This window comes from Dendropsophus ebraccatus, chromosome 10, assembly GCF_027789765.1.
Source record: "Dendropsophus ebraccatus isolate aDenEbr1 chromosome 10, aDenEbr1.pat, whole genome shotgun sequence".
Classification (NCBI taxonomy): Eukaryota; Metazoa; Chordata; class Amphibia; order Anura; family Hylidae; genus Dendropsophus; species Dendropsophus ebraccatus.
Window position 1 is genome coordinate 72,783,373 of NC_091463.1, and position 26,095 is coordinate 72,809,467.

At 41.7% G+C, this 26,095-nt stretch overlaps 1 protein-coding gene across 3 annotated transcripts in view; it reads right to left on the reverse strand.

Moving 5' to 3' along the window:
- The window catches only part of PLS3 (plastin 3), a 68,825-nt gene that overhangs the window by 8,302 nt on the left and 34,428 nt on the right, over positions 1–26,095 (reverse strand). For all 3 annotated transcript variants that reach the window (XM_069943273.1, XM_069943275.1, XM_069943274.1), the window contains exons 3-10: positions 25,817–25,902; positions 15,642–15,805; positions 7,624–7,753; positions 7,014–7,146; positions 5,488–5,569; positions 3,946–4,111; positions 2,826–2,968; positions 173–268 (exon numbers count right to left, since the gene is read on the reverse strand). In XM_069943273.1, the coding sequence (XP_069799374.1) occupies positions 173–268; positions 2,826–2,968; positions 3,946–4,111; positions 5,488–5,569; positions 7,014–7,146; positions 7,624–7,753; positions 15,642–15,805; positions 25,817–25,883 (981 nt within the window). In that variant the 5' untranslated portion in view covers positions 25,884–25,902. The remainder of the gene's footprint in view (positions 1–172; positions 269–2,825; positions 2,969–3,945; positions 4,112–5,487; positions 5,570–7,013; positions 7,147–7,623; positions 7,754–15,641; positions 15,806–25,816; positions 25,903–26,095) is intronic.

A 26,095-nucleotide genomic window follows, 5' to 3' on the forward strand; every position in this document is an offset into this window, starting at 1 on the left:
AACATTAGTACTGACAAAGGGGGATTTCAGGGAGATGGACATGGTATTAGTAAGATTTCACATCTTATAATGCTCCAAGGAATATGTCATGGAAACTGCTAGTTCAGAGGCTGGTGCACATTAATAATAGCATGGCCCGGCCTGTGCTGCATACACTGCGGAGGAGACTTACACTGAAGCCAGACATGTTAATATCTATCTTCTCTTCACCTTCTTTCTGCCCTTTAGGTGCAATCTGGTTGAGCAGATGGAAATAGGCTTTGGAGTCCTGTAGTGAGAAAACACAAGAATTCTATTAGACTTCAACAATCTACAGTATAATAAAGCATAAGTAATAGGCAGGTCATATCGTCTCCTCACTAGTAATGATTCCGCACCGCCGAACCTTCATTTGTCATACTGACATTTTAGCACTTAGCACGATTTTACTTAACAAACACATTACTAAAATTTAGACTTCCAGCTAATGCCTCCCGTCCTCTGACAGATCTATCTATCTATGTTCCGGGACTGTGCTTGTAATCCAAATCCACTCTTAAACCAAAGCAAATTTTCCCAACAGAAATCATAGAAATGTAGACAATTGGTTCCACACCCCAAAAATAATGATTTATTATTCTGAATAACATGTAAAACTAACAAAACAAACGATGAGAAATAGCAGAATATGTGATATTATAAGTTACTGTACAGTAATGGAGAGGATGGGAAACACAAGGGCGGACAGAGACTGCAGGGAGCAGGGAGGAATGAGCAGGGGAGATGTGGGCACATACATGCAGCACTCTCTGTCTGGGGAGAGAGGGGTTACAGTTATGGAGAGATTACCTCCACAGTCCTGTCCCCTGATGTAAGCCCCAGCCTGAAGTGGATCTGCTATGATTTGGAAGGTGAGGGAGACTTTCTGGGTCAGAGTACAGGGCTGTAGACCCCGCTATGCAGGCAATGCCCCTCCCCCTTCCACCCAGTACAGGGAGCTCTTAAACCAAGTCACAACGTTAAACCAAAACGCTCTTAAACCAAGGTACCACTGTGTGTGTGTGTGTGTATATGTGTATATATATATATATATATATATATATATATATATATATATATATATATATGTGTATATATATATATATATATATGATCTGGCATGGGAAATATGTACCTTAACAGAGTTACCAAAGTCAGTAAGCTGAAGCGCAGAAGAGATAGATGCAAGAATCCATATGAAGCATTCAGGGAGAGACAGATAGAATGAGGTTAGACATCTATAAAGCGGTAACTAGCAGAGCATCTCGGTCACGCTGGCAGTAATGCAGGAAGTATTAGCATCTGGAAGCTCAGCCAATGCATGTACCTTAATATACCAATGACTCGGCTTTCCATCAGTGCGGGAATCAGTTCTCCTTACTAGGAAAATGCTATCTGCTTGTGGTGTAATATTAAAAATCCTCCACCATTACAGCCACTCCTCTACTTCTGTAATTGGCTAATATAAAATCTATTACCCAGACATCATCCCAATGCTCTTATAATAGACTGGATTGCAAAACGGGCACATCAGCTGTACATACCTATACAAGCTCATTGCCTTCAAATTACAGTATGGTATCTGGTTTGGTACATCACCGCAGCCAGTGATTGGCTGAGCGGGCTGTCACTGCCAAGACGAGTGTCTCGGAAATGGAGGCAGTATTGTTCAGTGGGACACAGGAACAATTGGGGAGAGCAGATAGGTAAGCGTACGCTGTTTGTTATGTTATCTCCGTAGGAAGATCAGAGATATTTTTAAGCGGACTACCCCTTTAAGCTTGTTTCACATAGGTTTTTTTTTCTCTATTCTTAAAGGGGTATTCCTATATTATAGCCGGGTGAAGAGTACTAGTACTCACTTTAATTCCTGACTGATCACCCAATCCAACAGGAGGAGATGGGCTCCATTATAAGTCTATGGGGCCCTAACTCCTGTAATCATTTAGAAGGGGTGGAAAGTCATCAGGTGAACCTTGAGGCTTCAGGTTCACATAACTTATGACTCAGGACTGAGATCTGGTGCAATCTTGACTTTTGCCACATTTGAAAGACATGTCAAACGCTCTTACAAATGAGAACAACACTACCACAGTCCGAAGCATTATCCACAGCAGAAAACCCACACATCTTGATGAGGATTTTTTTCTGTGGATCCAGGTGCGGACATGCTGGCCGTTATATCTGTGGCCGTAGCCTAATGGTAGAATACTGACATCGGTCAGGCTGAGTTAACACTGCGTTTTTGCAGTCCGTTTAATGGATCCTTTTTTTTTTTTTTTTTAACTTAATGGAAGTCAATGGAAAAACATATCCAAATGGATGCACAAAAATGCATCACTTTTTACATCCATTAAACGAATATGTTAAACGAACTGCAGTGTGAACCCGGCCCATGGCCAAACCTCTAGAAAACTGATGTTAAAGCCCATTTATATTGGCCAATTACTCATTTTCAAAGCAGAAGCCAATGTACACTTTTACTCAAGCAGAGCCTATAGAAGGCGAGAGAACCGAACAGAGAAGGCATAACAGTGCTGGAGATGGATAACCTCAAACATCCCATTTCATTTGGAACAATTGATCTCAGGTACTAGAACGCCTAAAAGACTGAGAATGAAAGTATACTGTAGATTTAGAGGCGGATGACAGATACATCATGAATGAAAGATCAGTAAAGAGGCCTCAATAACAATCCTGTGTAATGCCGCCTCTTCCCAGAGGACAGGGAGAGAACACATGATCCATTATTAAAGAGACCTCATCCTTCATGTTCTGTCACTCATCAATGTCGGCATTTGCTCTACCTTAATATCGGAGCTGAAGTTATTGATTTTCTGCCCGCCAGCCTTCTCCAGATGGAAGTTGGCCCATCTCAGGAGCAGCTCTTCTGGGGACAGTTTCATCATATCTTCAAGGGTTTCTCCATCACGAAGCAATGCAGCCAAGGCTAAAACACATCAGTCACAGGTTATGGTGAGTTGAACCTTAAAGGTTTTTTTTTTGTTGTTGTTGTTGTTGTTCTGTTACAGATTTTACTATTTAAAGGGTACGTTCACACATACCAGATCCGCAGCGGATTTCACGCTGCGAGTTTGCAGCGAAATCCGCTGTGGATTCAGTAGTGTGAAGGTGAATGGGTCCCATCCGCTGTGTGTATGGGACCCGGCCTCTTTAACCCAGCCACAGATTGCAGCCCAGGCCCCCTTAACCCCGCCGTCATCGGCCGCCTGCCTGCAGCCCCCAGCATACATTACCTGCTCGGCGCCGCGGCTGTATAAAGCTCCCAACTCCCCTCGCTCCTATTCAGCCAATCAGTGCACGGCAGCACTGATTGGCTGAAGAGGAGCGAGGGGAGCCGGGAGCCTCACACAGCCACGGTGCAGAGCAGGTAATGTATGCTGGGGGCTGCAGGCAGGCGGCCGATGACGGCGGGTTTAAGGGGGCCTGGGCTGCAAGCGGCAGCGGGGTAAAAGGGGCCGGGTCTCATACACCTTCACACTACTGAATCCGCAGCGGATTTCGCTGCAAACTCGCAACGTGAAATCCGCTGCGGATCCGATACTTGTTAACGTATCCTAAGGGTGCATTCACACATACAGAATCCGCAGATTTGACGCTGTGTTCAGTTATTTAGATCAAATCTGCTGCGGGTCTGCAGCATAAAAACCACTGCAATACCGTGTGTGTGAAGCTACTCTAAAAATAGAAAAAATATATATTTATTAGGAATACTCAGAAACCATAAGACCCTCGATCAGGGATGGGGAAACCTTCAGCTACACTTTACAGCTATACACTTATTGACAATAAAAAATTTAGAAAAAATTAAAGAATTTTAGGAATTGAAATAAAGTTTCTGTGTGTGACTGTATTGATAATTTATGTAAATATGAAAATAATATATTTTTAGTCGACACTTCTTACCTTCATTCCTGCTGAGCTCAATGTCTGCAAACAAACCAATCTTAATAGTCTGCCACAGGAGCCCCATAACCAAATGAGGTTTTCCAGCCTTAATATCTTCTGCGCCAATGTTAACCACATGGCATCCAATAGCGGACGCAGAGTTTAATGCCAAGTTCAGATTTTCCTATAAATAGTAAGATGAGATCATCAGTATAATGAATAAGCATTCGCAAATTGCTCAGCTTGGAAAGAGTCCCATACTATTACATATTATTAAAGAGGTTATCCAACGTAAATCTTTTTCTCTCAAGATTTAGAAAGTTATATGGATTTGTAATTTATTTCTATTTAAAATTTTAAATCTTCCCATACTTACCAGCTGCTGTATATCCTGCAGGAAGTGGTGTATTTTTTCTAGTCTGACACAGTGCTCTCTGCTGCCATCTCTGTCTGAGACAGGAACTGTCACATAAAAAACATTTCCTGCTCTGGACAGTTCCTGTCTCAGACAGAGATGGCAGCAGAGAGCACTGTGTCAGACTAAAAAGAATACACCACTTCCTGCAGGACATACAACAGCTGATAAGTATGGGAAGACTTGAGATTTTTTTAAATAGAAGTAAATTACAAATCTATATAACTTTCTGAAACCATTTGAATTGAAAAAAATATTTTCGCTTTAGGAGTGGTAAAAGTTTTTTTTTTTCTATATATACTTAAAAAAATTTTTGGGATAAGGATGAGGGGGGTAAATGAGTACGCTTCATTAGGCACTATCCTCATGTGGCATTACAACTTGTATTTCAAACAACTCTTCCACTTTTTTGCCCAACACTAAAATGAACAGTTTGGCTTCACTGAGAGATCGGCTTACACTACCCATAGGGGTCTATGGAGAGGGAAGGAGGAAAGAAAGTTTAGAAAGAAACACAAACTCTGCAGACTTGCTTCACAGAGTGTGCAGAATTTACAGATTAGACTGCTCTATAATGTCCTCCATGTTGCTGCTACTTCTGAGGGATTGCTATAAAACAGTTTTCTGTGTGTATATAGTGTAATGGAAAGATCATAGAAGCTAGTCTCCAAGCTGAGCTCCTGGAAAACTGCCACTTAGAGATGGAGACTGCAGGGTGGTAACCAGGGGGAAAATACAATATAGAAGTTAGATAATGGTCAGAAATAATGCATTTCCCTATTTATACACACACAGCTTATCCTGAAAAGGTCCCATAAATGACAACACTTAAACTACTACCTATAGCCGCTACTCATTAATAAACCAGTCTGCAGGAAGCTTCTAGGCGCCTCCTAGTGGTAGCTCTAGGCCACCAGAAACACAGGAGGTGACATTACTGCATTTAGACAGGCCCACACAAATACAAGAAACATGCAAATGCAGTAGATCTAAAAACATATAATCTAGAACACATCAATTTATGTTGCTGTGCAAGGACTTTGCAGGACAGAAAAGGGAAGCGTCTGACAATACAATATATGAAGCATATCTTCCAGTAAGCTCCCAGGGATTGTGTGCACATATGAATCCTCTATGTAACTCACCTGGGCAGTGAAGGGAGTCAGCTTCTTCTTGTTTATTGCTCTTTCATCAATGGTGCCCGGTACAGACAGGTTAATCATTTTACTGCAAAAAAAAAAAAGAAGTACTATCCCTTAAAGCAATTCTGTACCCACAATCTGACCCCCCCCCCCCCCAAACCACTTGTACCTTCGGATAGCTGCTTTTAATCCAAGATTTGTCCTGCGGTCTGTTCGGCAGGTGATGCAGTTATTGTCATAAAAAATTACTTTTAAAATTGCAGCCCCGTCCCTACGGGCGTATCTGTGCCCTGACTTTGCACCACCCCTCCTTCCCACCCTCTTCATCATTAGGAATGCCACTGGAACATTTACTCCTGTTTGAACACTGCACAGGTGTCTTAATGATCCAGCCCATGTGCTGTGGTAACACAGGTGGGGAATAGGAGGCAATCTGCCTGGAGCATTCCTAATGAGGAGGAGGGCAAGGAGGAGGGACGGAGGGGTGGTGCAAAGTCAGGGCACAGATACGCCCGTAGGGCACGGGGCTGCAAATTTAAAAGTAATTTTTTATGACAATAACTGCATCACCTGCCGAACGGACCGCAGGACAAATCTTGGATTAAAAGCAGCTATCTGAAGGTACAAGTGGTTTGGGGGGTCAGATTGTGGGTACAGAGTCGCTTTAAAACGATTCAGAGCAAACCCAAGAGGTGACCATGCCATAGGCTGAATCCATGTTTTCCTGGACCCCATCCAACTTCTTCTATCTCTTGTATTCAAATTCTGAATGATCAGACGCAAGCATGCTCATCTATAGTAACCAACCACCTAGCTGAGCTGACAGGCATAGTTAAAGTGAACCTGTCACATTAAAGGGGTTGTCCAGCGAAAATATTTTTCTTTCCAATTAACTGGTGCCAGAAAGTTATATAGATTTGTAATTTACTTCTATTAATTTTTGCTGGATAACCCCTTTAAATAAACAATCAATCAGTCTGATTCACCAGCATCATGGTATAGAGCAGAATGATATATAGTGTGGTCTAGAAAGATTCTGGGTCAGCTGTATTTTATTCATTTAAATCTATGCCTATTCTGTGCTTAGGAGTCTAGTGGGTGGTGTCTGTATCTCTGTTCATACAGGGAAGGACATCAATCACAGAGTAGGACCACCCACCGGACTCCTAAGGACAGAATGAGCAGGGAGGTCAATAAATAATTTACATGTTTTACTTAATCTTATTCCAAAAGATATATACTGTAATAATCTCTTTAGCTCCTATGACCCATGATGCTGGTAGACTGGACTGATTTTCATGGTATAAGATTCCCTTTAAGAATCTATGTATCTTTATAAAAAGAGAACAAATTGATTTCATTACATCTCCAAGATATTTTCAGCATTGACATGTCGAATTTTTCCACCCATGGAATGAATTCAGACACACTAATACATTCTATTAGTGAAGCCTAGTAAACATGCAACAGGTGACCATAAGGAACCCTTCCTATTATTATTTAGCGGTCAGACTATCACTGCTACTTACCACAGCACAATGCCATCGGCTACAGCTCGGAATAAGTCATTGGTGTTGGGATTCATAGGCACTACATGCTTGCAGTCTTTGTCGTTCTCCAAAGCCTTATTTATCCAGTTGACAAAGGCATACTTTTCCTCCTCTAAAATAAAAAAATTTAATATTTGTAAAAAATATATATATATTTAATAGCAATCTGCTCACTGAATGAACTTAGAGAGGTTAAAGTTCAACTGGTCATCGGAACAATAGGCATTCTAAAGTATTTCCTGCAACACTTGGCAAACATTATGGAAGTGCTTCCAGATCTAATAGGGCTGTGGACTTGGCTGAGTGAAAGAAAACATGGCAAGAGAGGTGTCAAGTGAAACCATGGAAAGGAACTTCTCTGATTTGTGTAGTTAGGGGGCGAGACTGTTTTACATTGATGGGTATGTATGCCCAATATATAACCCGACTGCATAATCCCACCCGTTCATGCCCATCTGACTATTAAAGAAATGTATAAAAGAAATGGCACCAATTCCTCCTCTTCAATAATGCCAGCTTCAGATATTTTAGTGACAATTTCAAGTGATTGCTGTTTGTCCATTACACCATTATCTTTCCGCAGACTTGCCTGAATAGGAGTGCTGGGTGCCCTCACTGGACAGTTCGGAGGTGCCTCCAATGGCGCAGATCCCCTCTTTGCGGTTGATTGCTTTCCGGAAGGTTTTGGCAATGTCACTACTTTTCAACTCTTGTACAAGCTGCAGGGAAAAAATAATGGATGAAAGGACTGAACTGTAAGAATAAAAAGGAAAGTAGCGTAGCATGTTAGCGGGGACTAATGGAGAGTGCATCAACCTCTATATCACTTAAGGCTCCACTATTAATTCCTTTCAAAAGTATCCTGTCTGTATAAGCTCTGCTATAGGAAAAAAAGAGCCAAAGGCCAAACATTTCCATCCCGTACGAGACTGGTATTCAACCCCAAACATTGCAAGTAGACAAGAAGTACAAACAACCAAGGAGAGAAAAAACATATAGGGAAAACAGATAATTTTATTATATCCTGTTTAAAAATACATAAAAACATACAAACAAAAGAGTGATGAAAATAACAATAGAGCCTGATGGCAGCAGAATAAACATAACTGGGGGACCTCTTATGTAAGGGGACTGCATGTAGCAGCACAGAGGGGTAGAGAAAGTAGGCCAAAATGGATGGACCAAAAGGCAGTAAAAACCGTCCCCTTTGGAGGAGATTTATCAAACATGGTGTAAAGTGAAACTGTCTCAGTTGCCCCTAGCAACCAATCAGATTCCACCTTTCATTTTCCAAAGAGTCTGTGAGGAATGAAAGGTGGAATCTGATTGGTTGCTAGGGGCAACTGGGCCAGTTTCACTTTACACCATGTTTGATAAATCTCCCCCATAGTCCCTATTCACAACACACTGCACAAGGTATTACTGTGAACAAATGCATTGGAGACTAGTAAAAGGATATATGGAATCTGGGCCTAGGCATATGATAACTATAAGGCCTACTCCAGGGCTCAACCAAATTTAGTGGAAAACAGCCAAGACACCAAAAACACCAACAAAGTAAATCTAAAGACAGGAAGAAACCCCAGCCAGCCCTTGCACATAGTAGCTGTGTGAACCCAACATTAAATGGGCAAAGTCACTACAACCACACAATGTCTAATAGCGACACAGAGTCTTTGATGATCGCAGCTTAGACCTGCCCCTCCATATCTCAGAAAGTATGAGGTAGTTTCAGCACCAGGTAGCACAGGGCTTTAGACAATTTCTGCTCCCCACCAGACTACCCCTTTAAGCCTGGAACCACACACAGTGTTCTTGGAACAGTTTTTGCACCAAAGCTAAGATTATCTTCAAAAGGAACTGGAAATGTGTTGGAAGGATTTATCTCCAATCCCACTGGGTCTTTCCCCATTTTGGCCTCCCCAAAAAACTGCATGAAAGACTCCACCACAAACTACATCGGAAACTGCATGTGTGTTTTCAGCCTTAGGCCCCTTTCACACATCTGTATTGTGGCCGGCGACTGCAGACCCCGCGACCACGGACTGCAGTACAAATGTGCATCGGTAAAGCACTGAGCACTACATCGAAGATAGCGATCCATGCTGCAAAGTCAGGTCTGCACTAGGACTTTTGCAGCCTCCTACACATGTATGGACGTGTGAACGGGGCCACTGCAATCCACAACTACCGACAACTACCGACAGAACCAAGGAAGTGTCAATAGGGCTTTAAAAGTATTGTCTGTTTTTACAGAACCTTTCTGAAAAAGGAAGGGGGGTCCTGCTTAGAGAACCCTTAGCAAGCTGCTGTATTCTGTGGCATAACTGATAGCAAGTGTTTATTCTCCCTGCAGTGCCCCCACAGGAGAAATGAAGCATGACATAGTGTTTATTGAAATCAGAGGGCATCTTGTGTGATGCATTATCATGCACACTAAACCACTCTCTCTGGTTTGGATCATGGAGCCATGCTATGGTTTGGATAAGTGATTGCGATAATCCAGGAGTGAGTACACCTGCCAACCAAGAAATGGCTGAAACAAATGGTGCGGAGCGATAATTCGCCCCAATCGAATGATTAACAATTTCGAAGTAACAATGTGTTTTATATGACGATCAGCATTCAGACAGAACGATATATCATTTGAAAAAATCGTTATTGCGATTGTTTTAAGACCACTTAAGCCTCTCTCACACGTAGGGTAAATCGGTGAAAGACTGTTTACACAAAGCGATCTGCGATTTTTTAGCGAACGACCAACGACTATTCGAAAACATGTTGACAGATGACAATGAACGATTTCTTGCTCGTCGCTTGAATGTTCGCTGTGTTTATCAGAGCAGATTATCGCTCAAATGCAATCGTTAACACGAAAATTCGAACGATAATCGTTCCGTGTAAGCACACCATTACCTTCAACCTAAAAAAACTCTTAAGCAATGAGGATGAATAATAAGCAGGAATATATTTTATCAGTGATATAATGATGGTACGTGGATAAATTATTATTTGTTTTGATGGCTTGTGCTTCCTCGAAAACTACTATGAAAGTAAACAGAAATCTATTCCTTTCTGAAAACCAACAAGTTCTGTGTTTGTTTTCATCCGAGGCTTAACAGGAGACAAAGGTCGCTCATTCCATGGAATATTCCACAGGCACTGCAGGCAAAGACCATGCTTATACAGTCAGCAAAAGCACAATGGCAGCTTATTGTCACTGCCGGCTGAGAGAAGCAACAAACCCTCTGAGCAATTCTGCTGCATGTGTCTAACATCTCTGCTCCCAGGAGGCTGAAGCCGATGGATTAGTGTACTGTACCTGCCATATGTGCCGCACTACTAAATCCACAGGTTACATTATTCACCACCTGGAACAAAAGGGAACATACTTTCCTTTTATTTAAGCTGCACATAATAGGATTGTGCTGGTTTATATGGTGCCAGTGCTGCGTGTCACTGTGGATTATTATAAGGTAGTACATATTATACCTGGCATTGGTTTTTAAATGTAGCCAAGAGGCAGTAGTGTCAGCCATAGGTGTGAGGTGCAGCGCTCCTTTCCCTCCATGTCCGTAGTACATATTATATATTGTATAGTTCTACTGCTTGTTAGTGCCTTACTTGTTTACGTAAGCTAAGGAGAATCCATGCTTGGTTGAGGGTGCCTCTATATGGGGGGATTAGGGAAGTGTTTGGCCAATGGCTATCTAATGTGTATGGCTAACTTAGTGGGGTATTCCCATCTTCAAAAGTTATCCCCTATCCTAATCGGAGGAGATCCAACTGTTCCTTGGCTCAACCCACTCTATGTATAAACATAATAGAAATGCGTCTTTTTCTCAACAGAGTTTGAATAATTAATAATAGAGATGGGCATGACCCGAGCACGCTCAATTTAGATTTGAATACTGGTGGCTAAATAAAATGGATGCAACCCCAGGGAGTCCTTGGGCCATAGGCTGTATCTATGTTTTCCACGACTAGGACGGCATCCAACTCCTTTAGCTACTGGTATTCAAATGCTGAGTGATCCGAATGGAGCATGCTCGAGTCACGCGCACCTCTAATAGTTAAAGGGATTGGCCACTTTATTGTAAAATTGCTCAGTGTACAGTATTAGTAAGCGTACTCACTGTATATACTGACAGCAGCTCCCTGTGTACCTCATACCGCTAAAATCAGACTCATCTCCATTCTATGCTGACCTGCTCTGTAGTGAGTCTGTCCATAAGATGGCGGACATGGAGCCCCCAGTGTCCTCCATGGGCATATACAAACTCTGTAGAGGACTGTGGGGGCGGGACATGGTCACATGCTCCTCCATGTTGGCCATCTTATGGACAGACTCACCACAGAGCAGGACAGCTCAGCCTGGAGGAGGGGAGTCTGATTTTAGCTCTATGAGGTACAGAGGGAGCTGCATACTGTACACTGAACAATTTTACTATAAAGCGGCAAACCCCTTGAATTCTCCCAAGACAATGTTCTTAGCGGATATCTCAGTAGTGCAGCCTCCGCTTTGGGCCTGATCATTTCATCAATCATATCTCAGCAGATGCTATAAAAAAGGTTTTGGTATACAACAATGACCAGTTCACATTGTCTTCTTTAAAAATAAGTGCCACTATATCCTCTCTCTGTGTGCTCGCAACAAACAGTGCAAAGCAGTGAAGAAACCCATTGTGATGCATACAAATAGAGACAATTCAGCAGACAAACCCTCCATTCAGGCAACAGACGTCTGTAAGCAATTCTTTACATCACATGCAATATTACATGCTCTGTGACAAAACCCAGACATGAGAGCACCAAACAATACCACAGGTGTGCATATGTCGGTCTCTAGTCCTGGGTACAATAAAACAAATACTAAAGGTGTTATCTACCCAGAACTATATAAAAGGTGTTACTATGAATATATCTTGTCTATCCAGAACTATATATAAGGAAAAAGAATGTATGTGTGTGTGTTTTTTCAATGAAAGAACCAATAGGACTTTGGTTCTTTTCTGATTTTTTCCCCCATTATTGATGACAGCCATGTTGCCTAAACTTTCTGCACAGTTTTTGGAGATACATGGCATGCTCAATGGACATAGGTACCTTAGCCTGGAGAAGACCCTGTTCTCTTGTATGGTAGAGTTTTCCAATGTGGGGAATAGGCTAATCTCAGACCATCATCTAATAGCCATATCCTGTTATCTATCCAGGATTCCTGTCTGTAGTGATAAGAGGAGGCTGCTGTAAAGTGATTTGTAAAGCATTGCAGCGACATGTGACACCAGTAGAGACAACAGCAGATTCCTGTGGAATGACCTTTTCAAAGGTCACAGAGCATGCTGAGTAATGTTTCACATTCACCTTAAGGGAGCAGACTCTGAGTCTTGCTGTAACGTATGTCACTAAATGCTGTTAAAAGGGGTACTCCAGCAAAAAGCTTTTTCACAGTAATTAAAACACATTACAAAGTTATATAACTTATAACCACCAGGAAGTGAAGGACACCAAGAGGGAGGTGGGTCTAAGCCCTGTTAAGCCCTGGAGCGATGGTAACACATTTCTAGGTACTTGTGCTAAAAATTACACAAAAATCTGCCTAATGCTATTTTCAGAAGGTTACGTAGAAAGGAATTCGCAGTTACACCCACTGGAGATGACAAATCTCTCAGTGACAGAGACACGGTGGGTGGAACAGGGCAGGTATGATCACATGTGGCAGATATGGTGGAGATTTCTGCCACTGAAAGTCTACTTAAAACGTGTGAAAATTTCTGCAAGGAGTCTGCAGTGTGCAAATATACACTTATAAGTGCTTAGTGTGCAAACACACACACACACGGATATACGCTTATAGGTGCTTAGTGTGGAAAAAAATACAAACACACAAAAAGGTGATCGTGCTGACCACACCAACTTACAAGGAAACCCAGAACTCAACCCCAGCAGGCGAGAACAGAATAAATAATCCAAAAGGAAATTTTAAAAAAATGGAGCTGGAGGAAAAAAAAAACACAAAGACAATAAATACATGAATTACAAGGCAATAAATAAGGAATATAAGAACACTATAATGAAAAAAAAAACACATGATAACAGTAGGGAGAAAAACATAGGTAATGGCTTAAATGTTTTAAAGTGTCCCAGTCATCTGCAGTCATTTAGACATATCAAAAGTTTTCATCAGTTTGGGTCTGTGGCTGTGTTCACACATAGTATTTCCATCAGTCTTTTTTCAACCAAAACCAGGAGAGTGTTAAAAACACAGGAGGAGTGCACATTTTTTCATTATAATTTTGCCCTGTCAGTTCCACTCCTGATTTTGATTAAAAACCCACTTATTATTTGGGAGGACGACAAACCATAGAATGAAGCCTATGGTAGCAGAGGAGATGTCCGTGGCCACCAGCGTCCGTGAGCTGGGGAATCCACGTGGTGTTGAGTCGGGATTCCGTAGTGTGAACATACCCTTAAAACAGAAATTGTAACAAGATGGTGAGCAAAGTGCACAGTTGTGCCCTTCACCCAGCTTGTTCTAATGATCGATGGTGGTCTGATAATGACTGATCAGAACTGTTGACGTGTCAAAAAGGACATTGATGGGGGCGCTTTAACATCCATGATCTAAAGGGTTGCCACACACCTCAAATAGCAGACAACTACTCGCTCCAACCACAACACATAAGAGTGTACAAGTGTTCCTAATCTTAAGGAGAGAACAAGCAGTTGCAAGACACATATGGTGGCAGCTTATCTCGACTAAGAGGAAAGGATAGGACATGTGGAAACCAAGGAACATTTATGCTCAACATTTGCCATCAGGAAACCACAACACACAAAGATGGCAGCTTGGTCAGTACTCATTGAACATCTTAGACTACCTTATTTGCTGGGTTATGTGACAAAGGAACACTCAGGGCCCTCAAATTAACTACTAGACTCTTGGCATGGGCCCCGTCCGAGTATAAAGCGTTAATCTTTGTAAGAACTATTTCCCAGCTCAATCCCGAATACTTGGCCATGATACAGATCTCCTGCAAGGTTTACTAACCCAGAAAATAAACTCCAGCATGTACTATAAGATTACCGGAGTACACATTACCTACACACGTCAGCCGTAACCACAACATGTAACTGGACATTAAAGGGGTTATCCAGCGCTACAAAAACACGGCCACTTTTCCCCCTCTCTTGTCTCCAGATTGGGTGGGGTTTCAAACTCCGTTCCATTGAAGTAAATGGAGCTTGATTGCAAACCACACCTAAACTGGAGACAAGAGAGGGGGAAAAGTAGCCATGTTTTTGTAGCGCTGGATAACCCCTTTAACCTAGCATTTCGAGAGATCAGAACTGTATTGAGACATTCAGCAGAACTGAAGGGTCCTCACACAAAAAAGTTTTGCTGCAAGAATGTTGTGGCAACTTTCTTTAATTACTTCTATGCTGAGCCGATAAAAAAAACAAAAAGACACCATGCTTACCCGCTCACGTTCCTCCGGCACATTGCAGTCTACATCTTTGATTACTGGCTCACCGACAGCCTGCTTTGCCGTCATTGAGCCGGGACCCAAAGAAGCAGATAGGAGCACGTCCAAGGAATGGGAGCAGGGTGAGCATGGTGTCTATATTTCTTACGGGCCCGGCATAGAAGTAACGAAAGTTGACACTACATGATTGCAGTAGAATTAAAATCCGCCGGCAGACTCTAATGGTAACAAGTATCGCAACATTAGGCTGGGTTCACACTAAGTTTTCAAAATCTGCTTTTTCATCCGTTTTTGCAGAAAAAACGGATGCATTTCTGAGAATCCTTTTTGATCAGTTTTTCCATTGACTTCCATTATTTAAAAAAAAAAAATTTTTTTAAAAAACGAACAAAACTGATCCTTTTTTTTTTTTTTTTTTTAACAGACACAGAAATGTTATTGACTACATTTTTGTGTAGGCTAAAAAAAAACGGATATGTTTTGATTAGTTTTTTTTTTTTTTTTTTTATGGAAGTCAATGGAAAAACAGATCAAAACAGGTAAGGTACACACAAATGCATCTGTTCTTTTCATCTTTTTTTTGCGAAAAAAAATAATAAAAATGTGCGTATGTGCGAGTCTACCCTCAATGTTAGAAAGATCGAAAAGCACAAAAATTGAAAAGGGGCCTGTGTCTTTAAAAAATAGTTTATACCAAACCAGTTAAGTTCCTTATTAAGACTAATAAACTCCAGAGGACATTAACACTTTCCAACAACGGTCCGTAAATATGGATGACGTGCTATCATCATTTATTCTGATGCCAGGAGCTCAAAACTGTTCAAATCTTTGCGCTACTGTACTGACACAGCATGTCAATGCCTCCTTAGTATTTGTTAGCCTTGGTTCCCAGCATTCATGACTAGTGATCTTCAACAATGAATGGTTTCCTATGCATCGCTTGCATGCAGATCCTACTTATAGTGCACAGTAGACCAGCACAGTCCTCTCTCCTTGACCAAATAAACAGGAGGAAGGTGCAGAGTAAAGACAATGCTCTGATATCAGGCAGATCCGTTAAACAGAAGGAAAGGCAGCGGGCGGCAATAACAACACAAAGAATGTAATATGTCATACTCACAAAAACAAACTCTTCAAAGCAGATCTTCCCATCTTTATTCTTATCGCCATCATTCATCAGCTTCTGGATGATCTCTCGCACTTTGTATCCGGGAAGAGGAAGGTTGGCTTCTTTAAATAGATCATGGAGCTCATAATCTGATATGTATCCATTGCTGTCCAGATCTACAAGAGCAGCAAACACAATAGATGAGAAAATACCCCCCAATGATGAGCACCTGAAAGGCACTGCGAGACGGACACGTTACCTAACCATATCAATTCTCATTAAAGGGTATTGGATACAATGTCATAGAAAAGTTGCAGGCAAGCTCTAACTTTTGGCAAGTGACCCAGCACCAATGCTTTGAGTTATTGTACAGATCAATATATCCTTCTGGAACATGGCGGTCTGTTATATCACAGGTAGTAAGACACAAGATGTGATGTACACAAAGGATACTGACTTTTAGAGACATCTAGGTATACAATCACATGTACATCGCTCCCATATGTTACCATGCTTCTCAATGTCTGGCAATATATCCTAGTTTATAGGTTGCAGATATAGGCAAGTCATAGTCTAGCTCAAACCCAAAACACTTTAGATCATCATCTTAAAGGGGTACTCCACTGATTTATTTATCTTTTATCAAAACATTACTTTCATAAAGTTATACAGTGGTACCTTGGTTTAAGTGTAACTTGTATTGAGAGCGTTTTGCAAGAAGAGCTCACAGTTTTTCAAAATTGTAACTTGGTTTAAGAACATTGCTTTGGTGTAAGAGCTGTACTGTACTGGTTGGAGGGGGAATGGGGGAGTAGCATAATCTGCATAATGTGGTCTACAGCCCTGTACTCTGACCCAGGAAGTCTCCCTCACTTTCCAAATCATAGCAGATCCACTTCAGGCTGGGGCCTCCATCAGCGGACAGGACTGTGGAGGTAATCTCTTCATAGCAGTAACGCCTCTCTCACTGGACAGAGTGCTACATGTATGTGCCCACATATGTTCTGCTCATTCCTTCATGTTTCCTGCAGTCTCTGTCAGTCCTTGCGTTTCCTATCCTCTAGTTTTCTGCTATAATCTGCCTGCACTCACACTCAGCTATACACACTGCTGCTATAATGTGCCTGCACTCACACTCAGCTATACACACTGCTGCTATAATGTGCCTGCACTCACACTCAGCTATACACACTGCTGCTATAATGTGCCTGCACTCACACTCAGCTATACACACTGCTGCTATAATATGCCTGCACTCACACTCAGCCATTAACATTGATGTATGGAATAGTTTATGTCACTGTCCCCCTGCACAGCTGACTGGTCCATGCTGAACACACCCTCTTCCCCACTGCAGTCCTGTTAGCTTTGACCTGTTACCGACAGTGTCTAAAGTGACAGGCCGCTCAGACAATCACAGGGACAGCACTGCAGCCAGTGATTGGCTGAACAGCCTGTCACTTCAGTCACTGCCGGAAGGGGGATGAAGCAAGCAGGAAGCCAGGGAGTGTGGAAAGGTATGCACAAGTTTTTAGTTTTATTTTACTACATGGACATCCCTAAAGATAATATATATATAATAATAATAATATATACACTCACCGGCCACTTTATTAGGTACACCATGCTAGTAACGGGTTGGACCCCCTTTTGCCTTCAGAACTGCCTCAATTCTTCGTGGCATAGATACAACAAGGTGCTGGAAGCATTCCTCAGAGATTTTGGTCCATATTGACATGATGACATCACACAGTTGCCGCAGATTTGTCGGCTGCACATCCATGATGCGAATCTCCCGTTCCACCACATCCCAAAGATGCTCTATTGGATTGAGATCTGGTGACTGTGGAGGCCATTTGAGTACAGTGAACTCATTGTCATGTTAAAGAAACCAGTCTGAGATGATTCTAGCTTTATGACATGGCGCATTATCCTGCTGAAAGTAGCCATCAGATGTTGGGTACATTGTGGTCATAAGGGATGGACATGGTCAGCAACAATACTCAGGTAGGCTGTGGCGTTGCAACGATGCTCAATTGGTACTAAGGGGCCCAAAGAGTGCCAAGAAAATATTCCCCACACCATGACACCACCACCACCAGCCTGAACCGTTGATACAAGGCAGGATGGATCCATGCTTTCATGTTGTTGACGCCAAATTCTGACCCTACCATCCGAATGTCGCAGCAGAAATCGAGACTCATCAGACCAGGCAACGTTTTTCCAATCTTCTACTGTCCAATTTCGATGAGCTTGTGCAAATTGTAGCCTCAGTTTCCTGTTCTTAGCTGAAAGGAGTGGCACCCGGTGTGGTCTTCTGCTGCTGTAGCCCATCTGCCTCAAAGTTGGACGTACTGTGCGTTCAGAGATGCTCTTCTGCCTACCTTGGTTGTAACGGTTGGCTATTTGAGTCACTGTTGCCTTTATATCAGCTCGAACCAGTCTGCCCATTCTCCTCTGACCTCTGGCATCAACAAGGCATTTCCGCCCACAGAACTGTCGCTCACTGGATGTTTTTTCTTTTTCGGACCATTCTCTGTAAACCCTAGAGATGGTTGTGCGTGAAAATCCCAGTAGATAAGCAGTTTCTGAAATACTCAGACCAGCCCTTCTGGCACCAACAACCAAGCCACGTTCAAAGGCCCTCAAATCACCTTTCTTCCCCATACTGATGCTCGGTTTGAACTGCAGGAGATTGTCTTGACCATGTCTACATGCCTAAATGCACTGAGTTGCCGCCACGTGATTGGCTGATTAGAAATTAAGTGGTAACGTGCAGTTGGACAGGTGTACCTAATAAAGTGGCCGGTGAGTGTATATATAATAATAATAATATTTATTTATTTAAAGAGCACCCTTAATTCCAGAGCGCTATACAAGGGGTAACGAGCAGAAAGACCACAAGATCAAAACACATTACATGAAGGCAAATGGCAGACTGGTACATGAGGTGAGAGGACCCTGCCCGCGAGGGCTTACAATCTATAAGGTACGGGGAGAGAAACAGGAGGTAAAGTGCAGCAGCCAGTCAAGTGTGATGCAGAATTATTATAGTTCTGAATTCTGATATTAATTAATTTTTTCACACTTAAATGGCTCACTTAGAATGGACAAATGACACATATATATATATATATATATATATATATATATATATATATATATATATATATATATATATACACACACACACACACACACACACACACACACACACAGCCCTTACTGCACGATTATCAGGCCATATATAGGCTCAGTAAGCGAGCACCAGTTAAGCAGATCGACGCTCGCTTACACAAAGTCATTGGGCTGTGTAATCCGGCCCTTACACTGGGGAACTGGGCCCACTTCCAGTGCATAAAACAGACCAAAGCGTACATGAACAAAAATAGCGCAGATCGCGGGAACCAGGCAGTGTTTTGAAAAATGGACAGCGCCACTGAGATCTCCAACCTGGCACCAACCAGGCAGTGTAAAAAAAATTAAGTAGGCAAATTGGTATAGAGAGAGACATAGAGAGAGACATAGAGAGAGACATAGAGAGAGACATAGAGAGAGACATAGAGAGAGATATATAGATAGATATATAGATAGATAGAACCAGCACCAACATCAACATCTATCATAGTTGTTACCTAGACAGCTACAAAATTGGCAACAGGACAGCTGTAACCTCCAGTCAATCACCAACATAAATGGGTTGAGATTAATATTTATAGGCTGCACTAAATTTTATCTGAAGTCTGTGAAAGGTTCCAAGAAAGTTTGTTTACACTAAACTACTCTAAGTAAATCGGCACGTGACCTCTGAACGTCTTGGAGGAAGAAGGGTTTACACTGGGTCAATCATGTACCTTCCTGAATGCAAACACATGTTCTTAGTCTAGGAAAATATTATCCCTGTCAGCCAAAAAAAATAAAAAATCTAGTCCACTCTGAGTGTCATACGCTGGGCGCTGTGTTGACATGATCACACGTTCTTCTTAGAACAGACAGGGTTAAAAGTCAAACTAGCCTGAAGGGGACCGGTACAGGTGGTAAGAAGAGGAAAACCATGGCTTGGCTTCCTCTGAAAATGTGCTTGAAATAGCCTAAAAACAGGATGTGAGAGGTTGTTCCATAAAAAAGATGTCCGTCCTGTGCCTGATTCAGCAATGTGCAGAATACATTATGTAAATAAATATTAGGCCAAAACTCCTGGTAATGTATTTTCCAGCGGTGGCGTCACCGAGCCGGCAAATCTCCTCACTAAACTGCTTTTTTTTTTTTTTTTTTTTTTTTTTTTTTAAAGCTAAGGTAATGTTCCAATTAAAGGTCTAGATCAGAGGTCTCAAACTCGCGGCCCTCCAGCTGTTGCCAAACTACAATTCCCATCATGCCTGGACAGCCAAAGCTTTAGCTTTGGCTGTCCAGGCATGATGGGAATTGTAGTTTGGCAACAGCTGGAGGGCCGCAAGTTTGAGACCCCTGGTCTAGATGGTCATCCTGGCGTGAACAATCAACACATTAAACATTTATGATCTCCAATGCAGAATGAAGACATAAGGTCTTAGACTGCTCTATTCTTGTGTTTGCAAATAATATGTATATTTTGTAAAGGGAATATAATAAACATCAATCGATCATCTCCTTTAGAACAAATCCCGTTTATTACAAAATGTGTGGCATCAACTGGCAGGTGCAAACATACTAATAGGGAGACAATCCGGCCCGCTATACTGCAGGGGGGCGTGTATTCAATCCCGTGGGTGGGGCCAAATATCCTAATTTGGGAAGTTTTTTATGTTGGTATGAATATGTTAAAGGGGTAGTCCAGAGAAAAAATAATGATACTACCGGTGGCAGACAGTTATACAGAATTGCTAATTATTTATACTTAAAAAACTTGAGCCTTCTAGTACTTATCCGCCAAACGCCCCAAACGAAGTTGTGTAGTTCTTTCCTGCTATCTAACACACTACTCTCTTCTGCCAACGCTGTATGTGTCAGGAACCGTGCAGACTAGAAGCAAAATCCCAGAGTATAACAGTTGCTGACATGGACAGAAGTGGCAGCAGAGAGCTCTGTGTCAGACTGGAAAAGATACACCACTTCCTGCAGGACATACAACAGCTGATAAGAACTAATCTATATAACTTTCTGCCTTTTTTTTTTATTTCTTTAAAATTGAATAATTTTTCTAGCTATACATGACTGCCCATCCACACTATGCAGTATACAAATGTACATCTATGAAATGTGGAGACTCACAATGATTGATTGGGAGGGATTTCTCAATGTATATAGTGCCCATAAAAGGTGCCCAGGACAGAGCTACCCGACCATTGCTATAAGAGCAGAGTGGTGGTCGGTAACCTAGACAATGAGCAATCAACAATGGGTAGGAAAGAGCAGCATATCAAGAGAAGGAGACAGGTTTGTTAAATTAATGAAGTCTGACTTCATTAATCAAAACTGGAATCCCCTTTAAATTTAAAAAGGTCTATGAGGTACATAAGCCACATAAATATAAGATAAGACAGCAGAGTATCTGCAGCTGCAGAGTTTCCTCCTTCAGTCATTCTTGGATCACCGCTGCTCCTGGCAGGCACTGCGCCATTTAGTGGATTACTAACAGACCACTTGATCCAGATCTTGATCCAGATGGCAGGAACTAAATAGAAGCACTTGGGTGATCACTGAAATTCTTCACCGTATTCTCACTGTACAATGAGATACAATGTGATACTCCTCTTCCTGAAGCCTTTCTGGTCTCTGAACAGTGGAAGAGACAGATATCAGCAGCCATTGGGGATTGCTGAGAATGGGGGAAGGGGGACTGTGGAAATACTGTAAAATAATTTATAGCTTCCTAAATTAATATTGCCAAGAAAATACAAAAAGCGGTCTCCTAAAGCATGCATAGCTTTCACCGCTGTATTTTCAGTAATATGAGGTTTGAGCTCTAAAATGCATATACTCTTAAAGGGGTGTTCTGTTTAGAAACTACGGGGGAGATTTATCAAACATGGTGTAAAGTGAAACTGGCTCTGTTGCCCCTAGCAACCAATCAGATTCCACCTTTCATTTTCCAAAGAGTCTGTGAGGAATGAAAGGTGGAATCTGATTGGTTGCTAAGGGCCAGTTTCACTTTACACCATGTTTAATAAATCTCCTCCTATTTTACTATACTCTGTTAGGCGAGTTTAAATGAAAGGAGTATTCCTATCTTGTTATCCTGTAAGACAAGTCAAGCTTAATATTCTTGCTAATACAGTCATTTACTAAACTTGTCTCCTCCTTATGACATGCTCCTCATTCCCTAGTATAGTTCACAGCTCTTTGTCTAGGTTACCAACCACCACTATGCTCTAAAAGCAGAAGTCAGACAGATTATATATATTGTGTAGATGTAAATAGATATAAGATAAGGCCCTATTCCACGGAACGATTATCGTTCATAAACTCGCTCCAACGACCGCTCGTTAACGATAATCGCTTTGTGGAATTGGTGTAAACGAGCGAACGACAAAGGCGAAATCGTTATACTGTCGTTCAAAATTGTTTTTCAGCATGTCGAAAAAAAGTCGTTGGTCTTTGAAAGATAATTTGCTAATCGGTTCGTAAAATTAGAAATCTTTCAGTCGTTCGTAAAAAGGTTTAAATAAAGTAGGTGTGTCTTATGGTCATGATGACCCCGGCGAACGTTTTAAACGACCATGTAATGATCGCAAAATAATCGTTACACTACATATATCGTTCACGTTATGTGTTATCGTTCGCTAAAAAAAAATTGTTTAGTGATCGTTAACGAGCGGTCGTTGGAGCGAGTTTATGCACGATAATCATTACGTGGAATAGGGCCTATAGATAGATAGATAGATAGACAGACCAGCCAGACCACTGGTTTTAGAGTAGAGTGGTAGTCTGTAACCTAGACATGGAGCTGTGAACTATAGGAGAAAATGAGCAGCATATCGAGTCGATCCGAACCCGTTGATTAGTGGGGGCTGCTGAACTTGGATAAAGCTCTAAGGTTTTCTGGAAAACATGGATACAGCCAATGACTATATCCATGATTTCCACATAGCCTTAGGGCTTTATCCAACTTCAGCAGCCACCGCTAATCAAATGCCGAAAGTTCGGGTTCGGATCGGCTCGAGCATGCTCCAGGTTCGCTCATCTCTAGTTATAAAGTGTATTTCTTGGTCTGGATGGTTTTGAAAAGTAATGTTAAATACATGTCTAATCCCACTTTTGGAGGCAGGCTGTGGTCCAAATGGATGGGAGACCCTGAAGCCCCACAACATTCCCTAAAAGGGTGTCATGATTTTAGAGTACAGCAATGGCGGGAATCACATCTAAAGCACAGCCATGCAGCTATATATGCCTTCTCGCTTCCTCCCACTCTCAGTTGCCTTAGGACGTCTGACAAGTGCCCTAAATGCTGGAATACCCCTTTAACTTAAAAGAAAAAAATCTAGATAAACCAGTAAGCTAAAGCTCTTTACTGGCTGCATATTTGTCTTATATACTCTAGTTTCTGAAATTGAAAGTGCGTTGGGGGCGCTAAACTTCAGCGACAAGTACAGAAATTTTTTTTTATTTTTTTTTTTGTTCTTTCTCCATTTCTGCCATTATAAATGAATAGAAGTGACATTTCTTTATAAGGGGAAAATACTTGATGGATCACATAGAGCATTAGCCAGATTTCTGGTAGAAGTATTGTACTAAGGTTGTGCCAAGCGAGTTCTCCAAGCGTCTTCTGGTGCCGTGATAGACCAGATACTTGCTGTTTCTTATTCCTTTTTGAGTCAGTTCCTGCCATGCCGCAAACTGCCTGCATGTGTTTTCGTTTAGGTTATATTCATCTCGCATTACACCCGTATTTTGTCCAAAGACAATGGAGGCAGCCTAAAAGAATGTTTGTGCAGAAAATGAATTTCCTATGCACAATGCACTATGAATGCTAAAGCAGCACCATGATTCCCTCTGACTTTAAACACAGGAAATGACAGAATTGTGACTCATCCCAAAAAAAAAAATGGGACAGATCTGCCGAAAGTTGCTCACAATACATATTATGGTCATACAAAGTATAATAGCTAATGAAGCCACCAATTCTCATCACCGGAAATTCTAAGTAAAATTTGCCATACAAGGTAAAGAGGTTTGGGTAACGGGATTGGAAAAAAAAAAAACACCTCCTTACCTTTAAAGGGGAAGTCCGGCAAAATTTTTTATCAAAGTATTGTATTGCCCCCCAAAAGTTATACAAATCCCCAATATATACTTATTATGGGGAAATGCTTATAAAGTGCTTTTTTCCCTGGACTTACTACTGCATCAAGGCTTCACTTCCTGGATACGTCACGACCCGACTCCCAGAGCTGTGCGGGCTGTGGCTGTCGGTGAGGATGATGACAGGGGGGACACTGAGGGACACTGAGCATCCCTCTGTCATCATCCTCTCCACAGCCTGCACAGCTCTGGGAGTCGGGTCGTGACATCACCATGTTATCCAGGAAGTGACATCACCAGTTAATCCAAGTGAAGTGAAGTGAAGCCTTGATGCAGTAGTAAGTGCAGGAAAAAGAGCACTTTATAGTCATTTCCTGAAATAAGTGTACTCTGGTAATTTGTATAACTTTTGGGGGGTAATGCAATACTTTAATAAAAATTTCCGCCGGACTTCACGACACGATGAAATACACTGCATTGACTTTGGTTATGAATACCTATATTACCTAGTTTGTACAGTTCTCTCCATACTTACTGACTGTGAAGTGGCTCATATCTATTTTTGACAGCTACTGTTAAAGAAGTAGGTAAAGGACTCTTTATACCAGAACAAGACTGGCATAGGCTTACCATAAGTATTCACCCAAAAATCCCTCACACATTTAAGGTTTTAGATCCACTGTATTTTCCAGAAGAAGCTAAACCAAGAAACTTGGGCAAGCCAAAGACCAAAGGTACCAGGATGCAGACAACGATTAGAGAACGATTGACGGTGATTTTATGGTCAGCTCAGAAGATGCGATCAACAAAATACCAACCACATTTTTTTTAGTCCTTTGATCGTTTCCTGCATACATACGAAAAGCCTATTGTGTAAAATCTGAACGATAGAACGTTTTTTCGGTGTAAAAGGGCCCTTAGACATAGCCATCAGGTTGGGATCAGAGGTCACCAGCTGAGACATCACAACAGGGAGAAACTTAGACCCAGAACAGAATGAAGGGTCAAAGCAAAGAACCGGTAATATCAGTGCTAGAGAAGGAACAAGGCAATGTGGCAGTGATCATCAGGAAAAGGAAGTGATGTCATCAGTGAGCGCCAGTTGCCATAACATGATGGGAACAATAGAAAGATAGCCATACAGAACTGGCATAGGAGAGCAGTAGCTACATCTACATAGGGGAAGATTTATCAAACATGGTGTAAAGTGGAACTGGCTCAGTTGCCCCTAGCAACCAATCAGATTCCACCTTTTATTTTCCAAAGAGTCTGTGAGGAATGAAAAGTGGAATCTGATTGGTTGCTAGGGGCAACTGAGCCAGTTTTACTTTACACCATGTTTGATAAATCTTCCCCAATAGCTCTTCTGAAGCTGACTGTCCAAACAAGCGGCACACTGAAAGAAATTATCCATCAAAATATGGTTTTCTTATCCTTCTGCCGTGACAAGGCAACCAAAAACATTGAAACTAGAAATAGTATAGTAGTCTATATCTACTGCTCACATGTTTACACATATAATATTGGTACTGGTTAAACTGGTGAGAAACCATTAACAGCTAGTACAATGGGAAGCGAGCCGCCTTTAGCGCTCCATGACATAACAGATACTAGATGCCCTGCTCAAGACTTAGCATCAACTTTCTGTAAATCAGACACAATGCCAGCACAAAGTCATCCAGTGCAGGTTGCTGGAGGACAGAGGCGCGCTTCTTGAAGTTATTGATGAATTTAGCACATAACATTTCAAGTGCGATCTGAAAAGGAATACCGACAAAGCAGAGACTGATATGAGAAGTTTAGATACTGCTATCATCTCAGTCTCAGAACGTTCTATTTCGGAATGTTATCAGACGTGAAGAGCTTCTGTGGCCCATTTCTAATTTAGATGAGGGGCTGATGTAAGAGAACAGGACACTTCAACATCAATAGTAGCAAAGATAAAAACAAGAACACAAACTACTCACCAACTTTAGCAAATGCTTCCTTTAACTCTTCTAGTTCGTCTTTAGAGATCTGTGTTGTGTTTGCCATTGTTGGTGGCTGCTGTTACCTACGAGATAAAACAAAAGTCAGAATCTGCAATAAATTTATTAAAGGGATGAAGTAGACTAGAAAAAGTAGCTTTTATCCCTGAACAAGTGCCACTCTTAGCCATGGGCTGTGCATGTTATTGCCAATCAGCTCTACTAGGGAAAATAACCACAGGTTAGAAGAATCTACATTCTCAGGACAGGAAATACTGA